The sequence below is a fragment of the Protopterus annectens genome, chromosome 17.part0 (genome assembly GCF_019279795.1).
Source record: "Protopterus annectens isolate FY-2018-M chromosome 17.part0, PAN1.0, whole genome shotgun sequence".
NCBI lineage: Eukaryota > Metazoa > Chordata > Ceratodontiformes > Protopteridae > Protopterus > Protopterus annectens.
Genome location: NC_056751.1, coordinates 342,732,215 through 342,754,081, shown reverse-complemented (window position 1 = coordinate 342,754,081; position 21,867 = coordinate 342,732,215). Strand labels below are relative to the sequence as shown.

The following is a 21,867-nucleotide window of genomic DNA, read 5'->3' as shown; positions in this document are numbered from 1 at the left end:
AACTATATTTATTTTTGTTTTGAAGCTTCAGCTAATTCAGTGACAACATATGAAACATGTCAAACATATGAGCGCCCAATAGCATTCACTTCACGTTCAAAAAGGCTGTGGATACAGTTTAAGTCTAATGAAGGAAATAGTGGCATGGGATTCCAAGTCCCCTATGTGACCTATGATGGTAAGCCCTTTTATTCTCTCTATACTTTTCTTTACAGTTTGTAAGTACCATTCATGTACCACAGAAACATAGTATGTGCTGTTAAGTGTGCATATTAATTACATCTACAGCAACAATGTGACACTGTTACTAGATGTGTTTTCATAGTTCAGTCTATGGTATAATATTCTTTTGATATGTCATTTCTATCTAATCTTGCCCAAGAACCATGTTTCATTGAAAAATGTGTGTGTTCCACTTCATTCTGTCTTATTTTTTTTCATCTAAATGTCCAAAAATGGGCATGTATTTCATTAAGTATCTTTCTTCAGCCAGTTGTTGTTGTTGTTGTTTGTCTTTTGTCTTTTTCCCGGTAAGGGGTCACCACAGCGGAACTCCGGTCCACTAATGATTGGCAGTAGATTTTTACGAAATGCCGAGGTGCCAGCTCGACGCCCAACCTTCAACGAAGGCACGCCCATTTACGCACGCATGTCTTTCGAATGCTACCCAACCGCAGGGAGGACATGCAGACTCCACACACAAGGCACTTCCAAGCCAAGCCGAGAATCGAATGGGAGAAACTCTTGCTGTGAGGTAACAATGCTACTGCCATACCTGTCTTTTCAGTCCTTCCCTTCTGCTTGGTCAGTTACTGCTGTAAACCTCAAGACGTCAGTGCATGACTTATCATAGAGTCCAACCAATTTCTGTCTTTTGTTCACATTTAATTATTGATCCACAATTTTTTTTTTATCTCCTTCTCATCAGTTTGCAGAACTTTGCATAATAGCTGTTTCCTTTGAATGCCCACTTGAAACATCTTCTCTTTCCTGCAGTCTTCTCTTAATTTGTTTCTGTATATTCCAACAGGAAAACAATCACCTTGAAAGTCTTACGGTGCATTTGATTAATCTTTCTTTCTTCTTTTCTAGGACTGATGAAAGGTTTTCTCTTTTTCACCTGTCCATAACATGTGATTCTCCCACATATACTGCACCACACTGCCTTCAGACTCCTGAGTTTCACTTTTTCTCTTCATTGTTCACCTTCTAGATGCCACAGACACTTTAGCAACTGGTTTCTGTTTACAATTTACATTAATTTTCATGCTTTTCCTCACTTCAGGTGCTGGCTCTGCCAAGAAGTTTGTTTTTAGCTCCTTACACTGCCATGACCATTTTGGAATCAAGAGCCCTAGATTCTTAACTGCAGTAGGACAAAGAGGAGTGGGCAGTGGTAGTATTGCCATTCCTCAGGCCATTTGGATTTGAATGATGGCAAGATATTGTATCGGAGTTTGTTGTAGGCATTAAAAGCTGTTTTTAGGCAGTGTTAACTCAGTTGCTGTGGTTCTGGATGAAATCTACTCAAATTTAGTCTTAGGCATTAACGGATGCTTTCCGACACTGGCAGCTCAGCTGTTGTGGTTCTGGACGAGCTTTACTCGCATTTTCTGCATGTTACCAAAATTCAGGCTAGCGTCGCTAGCTCACAGGCTTAATTTGCTGTAGTGCACCCCCCTCTTAAAGGTAAAAGTGTTGAGGTTTAACTCACAGGCGAAGCACATTATATGGGCTTAACGCACATTTTGTCTTAGGCATTAATGAATGCATTCCGCTACTGGTAACTCAGTGGTTGTATTTCTGGGCGAGCTCAATTAGAATTTTTTTGCAAGTTATCACAGTCCAAGCTAGTGTCGCTAGCTTACTGGCACAATTTGTTATATTGCATCCCCTTCTACAGGTACACTAGTCTGTTAAATGCTAAATCAGAGTAGAGCACATCATTTTGTGGTTAGACATTTTGCACTACTTATTTGAAGTGCAAGGAACAATTGTCCAGACCCTGTACTAGGTTGTGTTTACTCACTAAGGGCTAAAGTGCAAGATACTCTAGGGTACGTGGACTTGCTGAAGGCCCTAGTCAAATAGCCTTCTACTTATTCGTTCACTGAATATTGCACTATCAAAGACGTGTTTTAACTACTGTATATAACTCAACTGTGCTGCTGATACTGTTATTGTTTAACCCTACTGTACTAAATGAAGCTGTTCTGAGCAATACTTGTTTGTGCCTAAAAAACTGTTTTTTTCTTGGTCTAAGCCCTACTGTGTTAAAAAAGCTGTCCTACTGTGGTAAAAAAGCTGTTGCTGGTTTATGCCCTACTATGATAAAAAAAAGCTGCTGTTGGTTTATGCCCTACTGTGAGACAAAAGCTGTTTTATTTTATACCAAGCAGTTGTTTGACTCTAGCTGCATTGTGGAAACAGGAACTGTTATAAGCATAGCTGTACAATATTTAAAATAACTGTGTTACAAAAGCTCTATGGTAACCCAGCCCCTCAGTGCTAAATGAAGCTGTTTTATTTATAGTTTTTCTAAGCTGCTTACTGCCTATAGCTGTTTATTGCCTCTAATTGTATTGTGGAAACAGGAACTCTCTCTCCAACCTCCCCCTTCTCTCTCCACTAACTCCTTCCCCCTCCCTGTCTCTCCCCTAACTCCTTCTCAGTCAAGGTTCCCCGGCTTTACTACTACTTCCCCCTATGAGTTCTAATAGTCTTACAGTGTCTCCTATCAACCTTCTCTATACCTCCCCTTCTCCTTTGCACTACCCTATTCTAGCTAATAAGGTTCTCACGTACCTAGTCCTCAACCATTATCTCTTCCTTTATTTTACAGGTACCCGGCCTTGTCTCATAAACGCAAAACCATTTACCAATCCAGGAAGTCCACACACACTATACCTCCCCTTCTCCTTTGCACTACCCTATTCTAGCTAATAAGTTTCTCGCGTACCTAGTCCTCAACCATTATCTCTTCCTTTATTTTACAGGTACCCGGCCTTGCCTCATAAACGCAAAACCATTTACCAATCCAGGAAGTCCACACACTCCCTCTCTGAACTCTGCTCATCAGTGGATACCTCCCCAGCAACATTTCCTCTTAAGAACAGTGTATGTGTGAATTCAAATGTTGTTTTTGAGCCCTGTCTTAGTCATATTTCTGTCTACCATTGAAGAGGCTCCTGATCAGCTACAATCCGTCACGGTGCACCCCCCCCACCATCTCAAGCATCCAGCCTAACTTTGCTACCTGCCTACCAAACTAGCTCCAGCTCTGCAAGCTCCATTGCCTGTAAATCCCCCCCCCCAGTTGCCTATTTCTTCTCCATCCTCTCCACTGCAGCCCCCACCTTCACCTGTTCACTGATTCTCCACTTACTATACCTTCCTTTCACTCTGGACACACTTAGTCTTCCTACTGCATACCCTCTGCTCTTTCTCAACCTAACCTCCTCCTCTAATCCTCCACTCCCACCTCCCTGGCTCATCTCTATGTTCTGAGGTCACTCTGTCCTTCCTCCATAGACTAGGGCTCAAATCATAGCAAAGGTACTATCAGCATAGCTGCCCCTTCGTACCTGAGTCAACCCCATTACAAGCCCAGTAATACCAGACCTTCTGGCTCTTTTACTTTAAGTCACACCTTATACTGCTAGGTCTAGAATACAAATCTGCAAGCAGCTTGAAAGTGACAAAAGCAGTCATTTCACACTCCCTGAGCTTAAAACCTTTGTAGTGTTATTTAACTACAGCTGTCCCCCTCCAACTTCTCTAAGCACTCTCCCTGATTGTTTTTTCTTACCTGCTTCTCTTGGACAGTGTAGACCCGCTCCGTTCGCACTGCTCACTTTGCTCTCCTACACCTATTCCCACACACCCCCATATCAATTACTCTTATGCTCACACACCACGCCAACAACCACTCCTACAACTCAATTACCCAATCATATCAAACCTATCATCCCCATTCTGACATACTAAACTACACCCTACACAATACCTTCCCAAACCACCATTACTGGCACTCATACCCACAGCAATATAATATGCCCTCATGTATGTACTCCGCCATGCTACAACCACTATGTCTCATATTTTCCCTCTCCTCTCCTCATACCAAACACACCTCCACTTTATCCCCCCCCCCCCACCACCACCATGGCAAACTGACTCCACTAACAACCTGATTAAAACTGAACATTCTCCTCTATCATCTTGTCACCTTTCCTCCACCACACCTTTCTCCTGTCTATATAATATTCTCAGCTACAAAACTAAACAACGAAGGCCTGACAAATTACTCCACAAACTGAATAAACTCTATCTAAACCTAAAACAGATTCTCTCATGTTGCGGTGACATTCATCAAAATCCAGGTCCCAAAAACGGCAACAATTCAATCCCCACAAACCCTAACCCTCTATATCTAAGACCTGCCTCATCTTCCCTCTTTCTAAACATAAATATGAGTATTCTTAACAAAACCCAAGACCACCATGCCCTACTAGTCCTGTATAAGCCTGATATAGTAGTACTAACAGAAACATGGCTTAAACCTGAACATCATGACAATGCAGTAACTGCCCCTGGCTACAATATTATACGTAAAGACAGGTCAGGCAAAAAAGGAGGGGGCGTAGCCATACTATACCAAAGCCACCTCTCCATTGAACAATTCGAATGCAACTCCCCTGAAGTCAAAGACATAGAATTAATTTTAGCCAAACTAAAACTCAACCCCAATAAACAAATAATTATTGCAGGAGGATATATCCCCCAGGCAATAATACCAGTATACTGGAAAATCTACTTAGCTGGATGTCATCTTCCCTTCCACAAGAAACAATACTTTCAGGAGACTTTAACATTGACTGGGCTGAATGCACCAGCCACAATCCCTTTACCTACATTAACCTCCATAAGTACACCCAAATTATTTCCACCCCTACAAGAATAGATAAAACCTCCAAACGCCAGTCCATCTTGGACTGGATTCTACTATCTGACCCCACTCTCACCCACCAATCAGGCTGTCTCCCTGACAGTCTGAGTGACCATTAACCTACATACTTAGACACTGGTCCCACCAAACAAAACAATCAGTACTCAGAACCGTACGTAACAAAAAGACTTTAAGAGCCCAGGATCTAATCTACTCACTAAAATGCTGTAACTGGTCCCCCCTAAAACATCTATCACTAGATGAAGTCGTAGAGTACTTTAACTCTACCTTCCTAAAAATCCTAGATTCCTATGCACCACCCAGAACCACTAGAATCAAAACTTCCTATGCACCACCAGAACCACTAGAATCAAAACCAACCATGCCCCATGGCTATCTAAAGATACCATGTCCCTAATGAAAGAACGAGGCAAAGCCTGGTCACACTTTCAAAAACTCAAAACTACTGCCCAGCGACAGAAATACCAAGAACTCCGCAACAACACCAAAAACTAATAAAGCTAGACAAGACTAACTATTATAAATCCATGCAGGAAAAACACACCAACCCCCCTAAGAAATTCTGGGCCTCATTAAACAACCTACTTCACCCTGGTAAAAGTACTACCCCTTCCCCTATATTACCAAACGCCCACAGTGACATCCTCACCCAGTTTAATAAATACTTCACTGAAACAATCCAAGTCCTAGCAAATACCCAAAAAACTACTTCCAACCCCACAGCAACAGTAACCCCACCCCCTCTTATACATTAAACAACTGCACCTTTTCCCCTGAATCCAGTCCCCACTACTACAATAGCTAAGCTCCTCAAAAAGCTTAAACCGACAACATTAGCAGCAGATAATCTCCCAGCTGACTTTCTACAAATTACAGCAGAGGTTATAGCTTATCCCATGTCCATCCTCATAAACAGGTCAATAACCGAATGTAAAGTACCCCACTCCTGGAAAATAGTGCACAGTTAAACCTTTGCACAAAGGAAGTCAATCACTTGAGCTTACCAACTACCACCCCATAGCAATTTTATCACCTTATCAAAAATATTAGAGTCATTCATGTCCAGATCATGCACTACCTCCAAAAAAAACAACCTCCTATCTACATCCCAGCATGGCTTTAGGCCTTCCCATAGCACCACCACAGCACTGCTCTCATTCTCCAACATTGTGAATCTACAAAGAAACAAAGGACTATTCATATCCTCCATATTCCTTGATTTATCCAAAGCCTTCGATATGGTTAGCCACAGTATGCTCCTAAAAACCCTACCTACCCCTGAACATCAACTCCTCTACCATATCCTGGTTCTCTATTTATCAAACCGGCAACAGGCAGTCCTATGGAAAAAAAAAACAGTTGTCCCCTCTACTACCAGTAGCCATAGGTGTCCCTCAAGGGTCCATCCTTGGCCCCTTGCTATTTTCACTATTCACTAACCAGATAGCAGCATCCTCACCTTCAGCCTCTATAGTACAATACGCAGATGACACCACTATTATATGTGCCGCACCCACCTTGATGGAACTAAAAACCATCACCCAAAATAACTTTTCCCTAGCAGAAAAATGGTTCACCAACATAAAACTAATACTTAATCCAAAGAAAACCAAACGTCTAATCTTTAGTCCTGGAAGGTCTCATCCTGTATACAGTAACTTTGACATAAAATCCAAAGATAATACACTAATCACCCCAACAACTCACACAAAGCTATTAGGAGTTGAAATCAGTAATAACCTGAAGTACGACACACACATATTTGCCCAAACAATCAAGAAGGTCAACAAAAAGATTGGCCTGCTTTATAGGAACAAACAGTTTATGTCTAAAAATACAAAATCTGTGATTGCAAGAACCCATCTACTATCCATCCTCATGTATGCCTCCCCCACCCTAACTAACCTTCATAGCTCAGAACTAACCAAGATGGAATCCTGCTACAACAAGATTGCATAGTTTGCTACTGAATCCAACTATAGGTCTGAACTGGCTTGAGTTCCCTCACCTCCTCCTCAATCAACTCACAATTGCCTACAAGCTCTACCAACACCCTGAAAATAACCCTGCCCTTCATCAACTTACTCACCCCTACACCACATCCAGAACCTTAAGATCCACTTATCAGAACCACATAAATGTCATTAAATGCAGAAATGAGGCAGGCAAATCCCTCTTTGCCTGCTTTATTGCCAGAATCTGGAATACACTCCCAACCACATAACCTCCACAACCTCTACCTCCCAATTTAAAGACTTCTCAAAACCCACTACACAACAAACTGGCTCTGCCCATGTCACCCCCAGGTTAAGCCATAACTGTTCTCTGTTGCTGGGATCCCCTAACAAAAAAAGTTAGCTCACCACCATCCTATATCTACAGTATACCCTAGATCTAGGCCCCTTCCCAGAATGCTGCTAATCTTGTTCTACTAAACTCCTCCTGTATGTTCTGCTGAATATCTTGCTTCTTCCTGTATCTACTGGAAATTATTGTTGTGTGTTAATGAGAAACTGCTATAATAGAAAATGTGTGACTGTTGAACTCTATTGTATTTTTAACTTTCTCCCAGTGCGCATTCTGTTATATTACAAAATGTGTGACTCTTTATTATATGTAATATGGCCTCCGCTGAAAATGGACCTGTGTCCAGTTGGACTTTCCCGGTAAACAAATGTAAAATAAATAAATAAATAATAATGAATTTGCTAGGACTTTCAAGAGGAAGACTTTGCAGGGGTTTGCAGTGGCCCTAGCTAGTAGACAGAAGTGCTTGTGAGAGACCAGTTCTCTGGGCTGGCCTTAGCTTGGAGTTCTGATATAATGGATAAGTGGCTATGGATACAGTCACAGAAAATGGTACCTTAGACCTGTTTGGTCAGTGTTCACCAAAAACTTTGCTGATACATTAGGCAGTCTCCGTGCTCTTCATACAGCAACAGATTCCAATCTGCTAAAGGGAAATGGTAACTGTTCCTGCTTTTGTCATTTTTGAATGGTTTTATTTCTGACTCTTCTTTGTTGTAAAATCGAGTATACTATTCCATCCCACATCTCAGCAGTGTCTATCAACAGATTTAGTTTAATCACCAACTTTCAGATGGTGTTTTTCCAAGTAATGTCCATTTTGCCAAAGGAAGTCTTATGATAAAAGGGGATACCCTAGATGTTAGCACATCAGAATTTGTGCGCCACACAGGATATTCATTCTCTTTTTCTTTAGTCTACACCACTTACAATTTCCTGCCCAGTGTCTTCATTATAATTTACAGTGGTGGTAAAAGCTTTGTACAAGAGGGATCTTCTTGTTTTCTCTTAGAGACTGTCTTTTTAATTCAGTCATGGTTGCAGTCCCAGAGAGTCACCATATACTGGAAGAAATTCGCTCTTTTTCTCATTCTTAAGATTAATTTAATCTGGGTGGAAAAAGGCAAACTCCTTTGCTGGTCTTATTGCCCAGGAAAAGGGCAAAGGAAGTCACAATCTGGACATGCTGGGGAAGATGTGGTTTAAGATTTGCACCATTCTTTGTTTCCTGGGATTGATCATAGTTAGTTTGCCTTGCGTCTTCTGCCTTGCCTTACAATGAAAGTGATCATTTGGATTGTCAGATACAACTGATTGCTACTGGTAGAGTTACTGCAATCTCTTTTTTTCAGTTACCTGTAACAGTGCTCTAGAGTGGTGACCTCCTTCCCACAGTCTAAGTGGAGCAGTCTATTTTCTGCAAATGAACCATTAAACTCTTTACAGGTTCTGCTAATGGATGCTTCACTTGAGAAATGGGTTCCTCACTAATGCTGCAGAGGTGAAGCTTCCAGGACTGGGAGCTGAACATAACCCTGCTCAAGCTGAGGAAAGTGATGCTTGATTTTCATACTAAGAAGAGACCGGGGGAGAGAAAAACATGAACATCTCCTGGTAAGTCAAATAACTAGGTTATGGTGTTGTACTTATATTGGGTGCAGGGAGATGCACTAATTTGTGCAGGAAAATTGGGACAGCCATCATGCCATCTTCCTAGTAAATGTTCAAGACTTGGAGGATTTGAACCTGCTTGTAGACTCCTTGAGTTATAGCTACAGCCCGTTCCTGGAGCTGGAGACCAGAAACTCATAGATTCAGATCATCTAGTGTGTCCAATATTCAGAAAATGTTGATTTACCTACAATCAGTGAAAAAGTATTCCTCCTTAGATTCTTGTTACTACAGTAGAACAAAGAGGAGTAGGCAAGGGAGGCATTCTCTCTGGAGTGGAGGGGAAGGATATTCAAAGGTGAAGGCCCAAGGCTTATTCTCATCATATCTTTGTGTTTGAAACTGATGTTGCTTTAAGCATTGTAGTGCATCTGCTCTGGTGACTTTTGTGATCCAAGTCAGGAAGGAACCATCCAACTGGAGAGGCAGCTGGTTGCACCTTTAGTTATGGTTGTTTCAGCAGATCCATCTGCTCCAGTAGATCATATGGATGAGGTCCAGTAAGTTTTGGAGACTGTCAAGAAGACATTCACTAAGGACTTCCAGGATAACTGCACACTGATCAACAGCTTATCTTTAGCTCTCCCAGTGTGAAAAAGGAAACTGAGAAAGGGGAGTGGCATTAAAAATGATTTTGAATAAAATCCAGTTACTGGCTGGTAAGTACATTGCCCAAATGACACAAAGAAGAAATTTGGAAAACCTGAAAGAAAATAATCTAGAAAATGTGAAGAAAAAAATACTGTCTGGGAAGGATTCTGCAGCTTTTCAGTAAAAAGTAGTTAAAGCTTCAGCTTTGGTTCAAGGGCACATCAAATGTACCCCCCCCCCCAAAAAAAAAAGCACCAAACCAGGCATGTCCAAGGGTCAGCTTCCAGTGATTTCTCCTGTCCACCTGGTGAATCTGGGCATACTGGGGCAATGCAGCAATTGCCTCATGTACACAGACAGCCCTCTCCTACCACCCAACACTACAACCTGCTAGAGATGCACTTACATAGCCAAACTGGAAGCAAAGTTCTTTCCACCCAAGATTGTGCTAGACAGTCAGAGAAGGTTAACACCCACACTACACCTCAAGCAACACATAGCCCTTCTAAACCAACAACACCAACACCCTCACATAGCAACACTAAACCTTCATATGTAGAAACCCTTAACAGTAACCTGCCCAAGCAACAAGGACCTCCGAAGCTGAAACGCAAACAAACACCAATCACAAACAAAGTGTCACATAGCTCACAACCCCAGTGTGCCACCCAACAACAGACCCTAAGTCAAGACAACGTACCCAACACTTTAGTCATGGGTGATTCTATAGTCAGGCACACTGATGTCCCACTCACAAGGCTGAACAAGGAGAAAATTACAGTCCGCTGCCTGTCGGGTTCCAGGATCCACCACATAACACATGCACTCAAATCACTCCACAAGAAGTACAAATATAACTCTGTTACTGCCGATGTTGGACGGAATGACTTGAGACGTACCTCCCTGGACTACATGAAAAGAAACATGGAAGAGCTCTCGGTTCATGTGGCCCAGGCAGGTCTGACCCTCACCCTGAGTAGCATCCTGCCTTCACCCAGAATGAGACCACAGTATAAGGACAAAATGATTGACTTCAACAATCGGCTAAGCTTCTGGTGTCATTCAAAGGGGATCCAGTATCTGTCTGCCTGGGATGACATGCTCAACAGACCATGATGCTTTGCCAGAGATGGTCTGCACCTTTCACCCCTGGGATTCAGGTTACTGGCTAAGGCTTTTGCCACCCCTATAGTGCCTTTTTTAGGCAAAGTTCAAAGGACAAAACCATCACCATAACAGGTACAAGCATGCAAAATCTGAAGGTAATGTTACTTAATGCTAGAAGTTTAAACCTCAAAATGCACTCTCTCGAGGCACTCCGAAAAATGGAGAAATCGATATCCGTGCGGTAACTGAGACCTGGTTGAAGGCTCCAGAGAGCACCCCTGCAGTACCAGGCTACAACTCTTACCATACATTTCGGCCACCAAACCAGGACCGAAACACTAAAGGTGGAGGAGTGTCCGTATTCACCAAGGATATTCACACCACCAGGCTAGTTGCCCAACACAATGCGCCTGAAATTCTACAGGTGCAACTAACACTAGTTAAGACTGCAATCCAAATTGTAGCTTGCCACAGATCCCCCACCATGCCCCAAGATTCTCACTACATCTTTCTAAACATACTGGAAATATTAAGATACATCCAAACACCCTATACTGGGTGATTTCAACTACCTTACCAATAACTGGGAAAACTACTCATGTACCAACACCTTTGCCCAACAGTTCTTGGAATTCATAAATTCCATTGTCCTGGATCAACTAATCCATACTCCCACCAGGGGCTTCAATATCCTAGACCTGGTCATTACCAACATGGAAAATCAATGCTCCACACCGATGGTCACTCCCTCGTTGGTCAGGTCTGACCATAAGCTAATCACCCTTGACATCCACATCCCTCCTCCCCCTCCCCAGTAAGGAAACCTCTGTAAAACACTTCTTCAAAGCCAACTTCATGCTACTCAAGTCAGAAGTGACTAACATCATGACACCCATGCAGACGGGAACTGAAAATTCGACTGCTGAATCCTACACTAAGGCACTGTATGACCACATCCACTCGTGCATGAATTGTGCCATCCCAAATAGAACCAAGATGCTGTCCTCCAAAAAAGGAAGCCAATCTGGTGGTCCCCTGCCATAAACAAACTTTACAACAAAAGGAAGAAACTTTTGCAGAAAAGAAGAAAATCCCAGGATGCAGAAAACTCCCTTACCAGCCTCAGTAAGAAGCTGAGATCCCTCATAAAATCCTCCAAAGCTAGTTATGAAAATAAAATTGCCAAAGATTCCAAAGACAACCACAAGGCATTCTATAGCTATGTCAAAAATCTAAATGGCAATGCTCAGATCTTCTCTGAGCTACAACAGAATGGCATTAAATATACTGATCCCAAGGATATTGCCAGTATCCTGGCAGATCGATTCATTGCTAACTTCCACCCCCTAAAGGCCCATCTCAATACCAAAAGATTGCCTAATTCTGGTAATAACGGCCACACAGGTAAAAAATGCACTCTCCAAAGCTAAGAATACAGCATCCATGGGACCAGACGACATCCCGGGCTGTGTACTACACGAACTACAAAATGAACTGGCATCTCACTTAAGTGTCATGTTTAATCATAGCCTCACCTCAGGCTTTGTGCCCACTGAGTGGTGCACAGCTACAGTTATCTCACTCCACAAGGGGGGATCCACCTTGGATCCTGGGAACTACTGCCCCATCAGTCTGACAAGCCTGATCTGCAAGGCCATAGAATGTATTATCATGGAACTTATAAACAAAGACATTGACAACCTTCAAACACTGGACCCCACCCAGTTTGGGTTCATGAAGGGCCAATCTTGTCTACTGAACCTGATTGACTTCTTCAAATGTGCTGTGGACAAGGGTAAGGCAGTTCACACAGCCTATCTGGACCTCGCCAAGGCGTTTGACACCACCCCCCCACTATGGAATCATAGATAAACTTACTAAGCTGGGCATTAATCCCTACGTCACTCGATGGGTTGCCAACTGGCTTCCTGACAGAACCCACACTGTAAAAGTAGCTGACTCCAAATCCAGATCCAAACAAGTGGAGCACCTCAGGGTTCAGTTCTGGGACCGCTCTTGTTTGGCATCTACTTCTCTGAAGTACAGGCAAACACTGAGGGACTCTGGCTAACAAATTTCACAGATGACTGCAAACTGGGAGCCATTATTGAATCCCCAAATGATGTGGATATTCTATAAAAGGACCTTACAGAAGAAACAGATGCTTGGTGCCAGAGCCATGGGCTTAAGCTCATTGCCAAGAAATGTACAGTGATCCCCTTTGGGAAAAAAACATGTCCCCATGAATTACCACATAGGTGTCACTACACTAAACACCAAAAGTGTGATAAGAGACTTGGGGACACAGGTGGACAGTGGTCTCACCTTCGATAACCACATCATCACAACAGTCAGGAAATCCTTCTATGTGGCATACCTCATCACTAAGGGTTTTTCAGCCAGAAAAAAGGAGGTCATTGTCCCACTGTACTCAGCCTTCATTAGACCCATTGTAGAATACTGCGCCCCATTTGGTATGTACCTCTCAAGACATCTGCAACAACTGGAAAGGCTGCCGAAATGCCTCACTAAAAGAATCGCAAGCCTAAAGCAGATGCCCTATGCTGACCGTCTAAAGAAACTCCAGCTATACCCTGTCGCATATCATCTACTCAGAGGCGATCTCTGCTTAACATACAAGGCCATGTCAAACCCAGAGCTGTTGGACATGCTACACTTAAAGAAATCCCAGTCCCTCAGAGCCACATGCTCCAGGGATCTAAACCTTGTCATCACAATGAACAAAACATGCTGGAAGGATAGATTCCTGACCCAGAGACTCCCCAGACTCGGGAATAGACTGCCCATACATGTCAAGCAGAGCACCTCTTTGACCCTCTTCAAAAGGAACCTTGACGATTGGATGGGAGATAGGAAATTCACTCCGGAGATCACATCAGTTGCCCTGCTAGGCAGGGGTCCAGGGAAGTAAATATTATGGGAAGAAATAGACAGGGAATTGTTATGGCTAGGCTTGTATAGGACCTAGGGCCGATAGCCTAGTATCAGCCTATGAACCTCTAAGAGATAGATTCCAGTAATTTACAGGAAAAAATAAATCATATGTACTCAGAGGTAATTAAAATAAATGAAACATTGAAGGAAGATATAAACTCAAAATACTGGAAAAAATACAAGAAGCTGTAACTAGCTGTACAGATAAACTGACAAAACTTCAAAATCAGAGGCTGAAATTAATAAAAAGCTGGCTAAGCATGAGACGTCCCAAGAAGAATTGTTTTAAAAACTAGTAAAGTTAGAGGACAGAGCAAGCAGAGAAAACCTGAGATTTTCGGCTGTACCAGAGGAATGGAAAGGAACAGACTGCATCACTTTTATGAAAACACAAATAAGCAACTGGACTTGTGTTCCACAGCAGGATTCATGAAATTATAGTATATTCTCCAAACCTAGCCATGGGAAAGCAGCCAAGACCTGTATTAGTAAAGATGCAATCATACCAGCAGAAAGAGTTGATCTTCCCAAACTGTGGCAGAAAGATAAAGTATTAAAAACTGGAGACAGCAGAGTGTTTATAGAAAATAATTATTCACTGTATACCAGGAAAAAAGGAAGCAAATCCTAGCAGTCAGGGAATGTGGAGAGGCAGATGTAAGATTCAAGCTGTTGTAGCCCAGTGTCTTCAGAATATTTTCTCCAGGAGGATCAACAATTTTTGTTTTGATACAGAGCAGTCTAAGGAGGAAATAAAAATGTTTATCCAACAAAAAGTGAGCCAGCAAGCATAAGGGGACTCTGCCTCTCATTCTTTTGACAGTAAAGTTCATAGAGAGACAGTTTGCCAGTGAAACATTTTACAATGTTTTAAAGGAAAATGCTAGAAAGAGAGAGAAATCAGGAGTGCCTTTGACTTTAACCAGAGTCTGGTGTTGAGAGATGAAGATGAACAGGAAGAAGACCAGCTACACTAAAATTAATGAATAAGTTGGAGACTGTAAGGTATCAATCTCATTTGGCTTTGCAAGAAAATGTGACTTTAAAAGACTAGACTTTTGTTGACTTTGTCAAACTTGTGGGTGGACTGTAAATCATATACTACACTTTACTGTCATTGATGTTTAGAGGAACACTAAAGGAGGAAAATGTAACTTTAAGTAAAAAGTTTTGTTTTTGTAAGTATTTGTATAGAACATTTCATGATATAAACTGCATGTTGTGTATGGTAGGGCAGTTTTGTGTGGTGTGTAGTCAGGGGTATTTTGAGTGTTGTCTTTTTGGTGACTCCTCCAGGTGTTGGAGATACTGAAGAAAGCAAGTGCTTTTTGGTTCTAAGAAATATAGGCTTTGCAGTATAACAGAAGAAGGGCTAGACAAAAACAAGTTTGATATTGATATGCTGTGATATTGGCATTCTAGGGTTGTATGAGGTACAGAAGTGCACTCTTTGTATTATATGTACAATTAAGATATTTTCTCTTATCTTTACTGGGGTAAATGTCTAGAAATATACCCTTGGCTTAAGCTATAAACAAGTGATCTGATGTTGCCAATTTTCATTCATTCCTGAACTCTTGGTTCAGTTCTGATCCTCAGATCTGACTCTGCCACTTCAACTAGCTCATGGATCACTGAAAGTTCTCATGCTCTTCCCTTTCCCATAATACTCTAGTCCCTAACATACTTCAGATCTTGTTTGCTGACTTGAATTTCAGATTTGGTCACTGTTGTAGCTCTCAAGTATTTCATTTTTTTTTTGGTTTTCAATGAGTTACAATTTTCTATATTTTATGTTTGATATCTTATAATTTTTCTTCTTATATCTTATTGTTTCTAATAGTGTTTCCTCCCTTTTCCCTTTCAAGTACTTGTGTACTTCTATTTGATCTACCATTGCTGGCAGTTTCTTTTAGTATCTTTGGGTACTTCTAGTTTTTTTTTTACCATTGTTGGTATACTTTTATTACCTTTAGTTATCTAGTTTAAAAAATCTTTATCTTTAGCCTTATCTTTTCCCATTCTTGGCTTTTGACTTAATATAATGCTGTTTCCATTTCTTTTTCTTAAGTCATAATATCAGAGAAACCAGCAAGGTTAAAAAAATGTATGACATGTGACCATAAAATTTCGCTGTCAGATGCACATTCAGAATGCGTACATTATTTAGTCCTGTCACATTTAAATGCGAGCTGTGACATTTCTAAGAGTTTTAACCCTAGATCCATAATAGACCATAAAAACAAATTAATACTCAGGGGCTTGCTGATTTCGAAATCTTCTGATTCACTAGCATCTTCTGGGGTTCTTCCCCCTAAAAAGTTGGAAAAGTGAGATTCCAGAAAACACTCTCTGGAGCCTGCTGCTTCATCGACTCCGAGTCCATAACCTCCAGCAAAAATGGCTAAATCTTTGGTTCCTATGATTCAAAAAGAAAGGTTACCTCAGATCTGATCTCACTCTTGGGTTTGGATCTGATCACCTCAAGGCTGCCATCTTCCTTCTGATAGCATTCCCCAAGACCACAGCATCTTGGACTTGTTCTTCAAAAAGTTTGACTGACGCCGACATGGACAGGATGATGAGGAAGTTCTTCTCAATACAGATAAAAATTGGGGTTCTCCCAGCTCCAACCCCATCACGTCCACAGACCTTAATAAGAACAACCCCCCCTTGCTAGCGCCTTCTCTGATCCTCCTATGGGTTTGGTGTTATTGGATCAGAATGTTCCAGAGTTGTTCACATCAGTCCAAAGATACAGATATCGTTGACTCCAGTGGCATCTCTGAGTGCCTCTGAGACATAGAGTAAGAGCTGGATCTGAGGCGTTGAGTCTCTTCTGAAGTTATCAGAGCCATCCACCACCCCCCCTTGGAGTCTCTGCATTAGACAGCTCTCTTCTGATTCCCTCTTTGAGTGCTCTGCCTTCAGGGAGGAGGGAGCTTACAGCCTGTAAGCATGTTCTTTCAGTGCCATTGGTTTCATTCTCTCCAGGACATTTGGCATTTGAGGTTGTTCAGAGAGCTTTCTCTATCTCTGGAGCTTGAACTTCTTCACTTTCTTCAGCTCTGACCACCCTATCCTATTTGTGTCTGTGTCTTTAGCCTCATTCATCCCTTCCACAGGGCAGCCATCCCAAGTTAGCCACCATGATTCCCATCAGGGTATACTGATTTCTTCCTACACTTCTTCGGAACACCCACTAAAGAAGTACCAAGGAAGAGAAAGTGCAAAAGGAGCCACTTAGACTCCCCTCAAGAGTCAGTCACTGAGGGTAATGACTTTGGTGAAGGAAGAAAGGGTCAGCAAGATCACCACCCAATGACATTTCATTTGGAGACATTCTGGAAGTCCTAAAGCAAATGGGTGGTTAGTCTCCCGTCAACCCTTCCAAAGAGGAGTCGGTATTCCTGGAGGCTTTTGTTGGTGGCCCATCTACCTCCTGGGTGACCCCACCTGCTGATGAGCTTATTGATTTGGTCTCTCAATAGGTGTGAAAGGAGCCTGATACTGTTGAACCAATACCCAAGAGACCAGAAAAGATCCTGGCATCACCTAAGGACAGAATCCATTGACGCAAAGGAGTACAGGTTGATGCTATGGTCATAGCGGTAGCCACCAAGAAGAAACTTGCAGAACAAATTCCTCTGTCCCCTGCCCTAACAGGAAGTGTAGGACATTAAGACAGATTTGGGACATGTGGTTATGCTTCAGTGACCTTTGCCTGTTGATCACTGAACTACATGGCACATTTCATAATAATCCAGAGGGATTTGATTAAAGAACTTACTAAATCTATCTCTGAGACCATACCTTCTAAGGCTGGGAGCACTGTTGCCTCGCAGTTGGCTACCCATCAGCCTTTTCCAATTCGTCCATGAGACTTATCTCTCATGCAGCAGAAGGTAACTCACGGGCAGTGAGTTCAGGTATCTCCATCAGGAAGTATGCTTGGATTCACTTGTCTGACTTTGCAGAAACCTTCTGAGCTTGCTTCATCAATGCTGTCTTTGACAGAAGTTCCTTATTTGGCCCTAAAGTGAAAAACACACTCTCCAGATGTGAGCATGAAGGAAAAACCCTGTCTGTTTTTTGCATACGTTTTTCGACCCCTCAATTAACCTTTTCTAGGGAGGTCAGAATATCAGGTTCAGGAAATTCCAGGGTCCCTTCCAAGAGCCACATGGAGATGCTTCTCCCAGAGGCAGCGGGGGGAACTCTAATGGAAGATGCTACCCTTGTGGCAGAGGAGGTCTGCAAAACCGAGGATTGAGAGGTTCTTTCTCTGACAGATCCTACCAATGCTCCTGAAATAAGGTGCAACTGTCCTCCTTTGGAGGTGGTCAAGGATTATTTATCCATGCACCAGAGAGTCTGGTTAAAAATTACAAAAGATTTTTTGGTCCAGAGGATAATATCCAGAGGTTGTAACATACCCTTTCCCATCCACCTTCTCTAGTTTCAAAGAAAATCCCTGATGTTCCACCCAGTCAGAGGAAGGCAACGGCAGTAGAAGTAAACAAGCTGCTAGGGAAAAGGAGCCATCCAAGAGGTCCCCCCAAAGTAGAGAGAGTCCAGAACTTATCAAGAATTCTTTTTATTACCAAAGAAAACAGGAGACTGGAGACCAATTATGGGTCTCAGTAATCTGAATTAGTCAGTACAGTACATGAAGGTCTATATGGTCATGGTTCAGTCCATTCTGCCTTTTTTTGCACAAGGATGATTGGATGTGCTCAAATCTTTAGGATTCATACTATCCTATAAAAATGAACAGCTGCTATAGGAGATGTCTGCACTTCTGGCTGGGGGCCAGTCATTACCAATTCAGAGGTCTGCCCTTTGATCTCACAAAAGCCCTCAGAGTGCTCACCAAGCATATAGCAGTAGTGACAGCTCAGTTGAGGCTGCAAGGATTCTGAGTGTTTCTGTATCTAGACTACTAGCTCATCACAGCTATGATCAGACATCAACTGATACAGTCCCGAGATTACATACTCCAAATTTGCTCCTATCTGAGTATTTTAGTCAATTACAACAAGTCTCATCTGGAACCAATACAGTCATTAGAATTTATAAGTGCTTCTTTCAACACAATCACACAAACAGCATCTCTTCCTTTGGTGAGAGTTCAGACTATTCAGTTCCAGGTCAGGAAAATCATACAAAAGTCCTTTCTCTCTCAACTCAATTAATCCTTCAAGCTTTAGGATCCATGTCAGCAGCAATCATCCTAGTACCGTTATCAAGGTACAATATGAGAATAATACAATCTACCTTACCTTTTCAGTGGTCCATTCTTTACCACCCTCTTTCCACTCAGATAAAGATAACTCAGGCTTGCAAAAAATATCTCCTATGGTGGATAAAATCATGTCAGGTGCAAGAAGGCCAGTCCTTTGTTCTTCCCCAGCCCAAGACCATAGTGAACACAGATGCCTCCTCGGGTGGGGGAAGCACTTCCTAGGAAGGACAGTCTAAGGCACATGGCCCCCTAAAGAGGCCAACATGCATATTAGTGTACTGGAAATATTAGCTATCTTCCTTGTGTTTCAGGCCTTCCAAGACACTCTCCCCAGTGGAACTATTGTGATTCAGATGGACAACATATCAGTGGTCTGATATATCAACAAACAAGGGGGAACCAAATAAGCTTTATGAGTGTGGCAAAAGGCAATCTCATCCAGTCAATTTCTGATGGCAGCACATATTCTGGGGAAGTCCACCATGGTTGCAGACAAGTTAAGCAGGTCTATTCTAATGCCTCACTAGTGGTCTCACATTATAAAGGTAGTGGAGAGGCTCTTCCATCAATGAGGTCAACCTGGCTGCAACCTTTTGTCATCCCCTCTCAACAACAAATGCAGCATGTTATTTGCCCTCATCCACCCATGGATGGAGTCACCGAGAGATGCTCTACTTCATGATTGGCCTGCCAGTCTCTTTTATGCCTTTCCCCTGATACCTGCCATTCCCAAATTTCTTCAGAAAGCATCCCAGTTGAAGAGCACAGTAATCCTCATTGCCCTGTATTGACCTTGTCAGATTTGGTTTCCCTTTCTTTAGCCCCTCTTGGATACTGGAGCCAATTCAAGACCTTCTGTCTCACCTGATAGACTCGATTCATCTAGACATTCCAGATCTAAAATTGACTGCATGGTTTCTCCACTTCCATTGTTTGCTAGACAGCCCAGGCTCTCCTCTCCAAGTCCATCATATTCTCTTATCATCTCACAAAGTTTCCAATAGAAAACTTGACAAAAGTAAATGTAAAAGATTTGTTTTCATTTTGGGGTCACAACAGAATTGATTAGATCCCTTTTCTGTTCCTGTCTCTATAAAGTTTTGAAATTTCTAGAATCAGTCTTCAATGAAGAAGCTAACTGTTCAACCATTAAAGTGCAATTAGCTGCCATCTCCCCCTTTCATGTTGGAATCGATAGAGTGTCTAGCATCTTCAAAACTTTGTCAAGCGTTTCTAAGAGGAACACTTCTCTTAAGACCTCCTATTAAAGATCCCACACCAACTTGGGATTTAAGTGTAGTATTGCAGGCTCTTACCCAGTCTCCATTTGAACCTTCAGCTAAGACAGAACTATAATATTTAACTTAGAAAACTAATTTTTAGTAGCAATTACCTCTGGGTTTCTGAATTTCAAGCCTTTCCTTCTAAGCCCCCTTGAGTTTCCATAAAGACAGACTATCCTTATGAACCAAACCTTTCTTTCTTCCTAAGGTGGTGTCAGAATCTAATATGAATCAAAAATTGAGCTATCAACTTAACAGTCTTATTTCCAAGTTTTTCAAATGAAGGAGAATACATGTTACACCTACTGGATGTTTTCAGACAATTACGTTTTTATTTTCATAGAACAAAAGATTTTAGAAAAATGGAACAACTGTTTATATCTTTTTTGGATTCAAAATTGGGCAAATCCATCTCTAAAGTAACAACAGATAAACGAGTGACTCATTGTAATATTACCTTTGTTTATAGTAAATTGGCCATTTCCTTATCCAAACAACCAGAAGCACATTCCACAAGATCTGTGGTTACTTCTTCAGCTTTTTTTGTCTAGAGCCTCTCTAGATTATATTTGTGCAGCCACAACTGAGGCTAGTCTTCATACTTTTATTGCTCATTACAAATTAGATTTGGTCTCTAGGGGCAGAGCAGTTTTTTGTTCAATGGTACTCAGGAGTATCCTTCCTTACAGTCCTCCTGGGGATTAGGTAGCTGGGGACTCTGTCCCAAGAGCTGAGGAATGAATGGACAACATCAGATAAAGAAGTTTTGTACTCACCATAGCATTCAATTTGTATTGCCCATTTTCATTCCTTTTCAACTACCCTCCCACCAGCCCCCATGTGATCATTCTTGTGGATGCATCTAAGATAGTGAAGGAACCTTGTTCCTTTCATTGAGTCTCAGTCATTGCTGGTTATCTTAATAGTTTTATTCCTTTGCAGTGCTCTATGAATATAAGGGGCAGTAAACAAGATCTGAGGTATATTAGTGACTAGAGCATTATGGAAAAGGGAGGAGCTTGAAAGCTTTCAGTGATCCTTGAGCTAGCAGAAGTGGCTGACTCAGATCTGAGGATCAGATCTGAACCCATGAGTTGAGGAAGAATAAAAATGGACATCACAGATGGAGCATTATGGTGAGTACGTTAATTCTTTTTTTGTTTTCTTCTTGTAAGCAAGTAGGCTTTACAAGTAAGATAAAATAATGAAAAACATGAAAAATGCTATGTTTCTTACATCTGCAAAGCTATTGGCTTTCTTTTTTTCCATTGGTGGGTGTTCAGAGGGCGTCACGAAGTCTGCAGCTGAAGGGATCTGTATCTTCTGTTCTGAGTGAAATTGACAAAGTTTTATTGATGATTACTTTTCCATGGAGATAGCTGTCTGCAGGTGCAAAAAATTTATCTTGAGAGTTCTGAGCATTCTTTACTGGGGGAAATGTAAACTTCAAAGGTACAATGGCAAGACTTCAGTGAAAAATAAAGTTGAAATTATAGAAAGTGAATATGAAAGAGAAAGCTTGCCTAGCAGCTTTAATACTCTAATGCATGTAAAGATAGCCACTGCACTTTTTCTTAGGACTAAAAGTTAATGTTTTCTGAAAGCATACAAGATGTTTTTCATATTCTGGGAGGGTAGTAGAGATAAAAGAACAAGATTGTAGCATGCATTTTAGCATGAGGTAATCTTAATGTTAGGTTAGACAATATCTGTGGATGCAGCTGTCAACTTAGGGCAAT

The 21,867-nt window shown here is 41.7% G+C and overlaps 1 protein-coding gene across 1 annotated transcript in view; it reads left to right on the top strand.

Annotated features, from left to right (window-relative positions):
* The window catches only part of LOC122791730 (signal peptide, CUB and EGF-like domain-containing protein 2), a 1,774,756-nt gene that overhangs the window by 1,710,784 nt on the left and 42,105 nt on the right, over positions 1-21,867 (top strand). Inside the window, exon 21 of the mRNA XM_044059635.1 lies at positions 26-178. Within this exon, the coding sequence (XP_043915570.1) occupies positions 26-178 (153 nt within the window). The remainder of the gene's footprint in view (positions 1-25; positions 179-21,867) is intronic.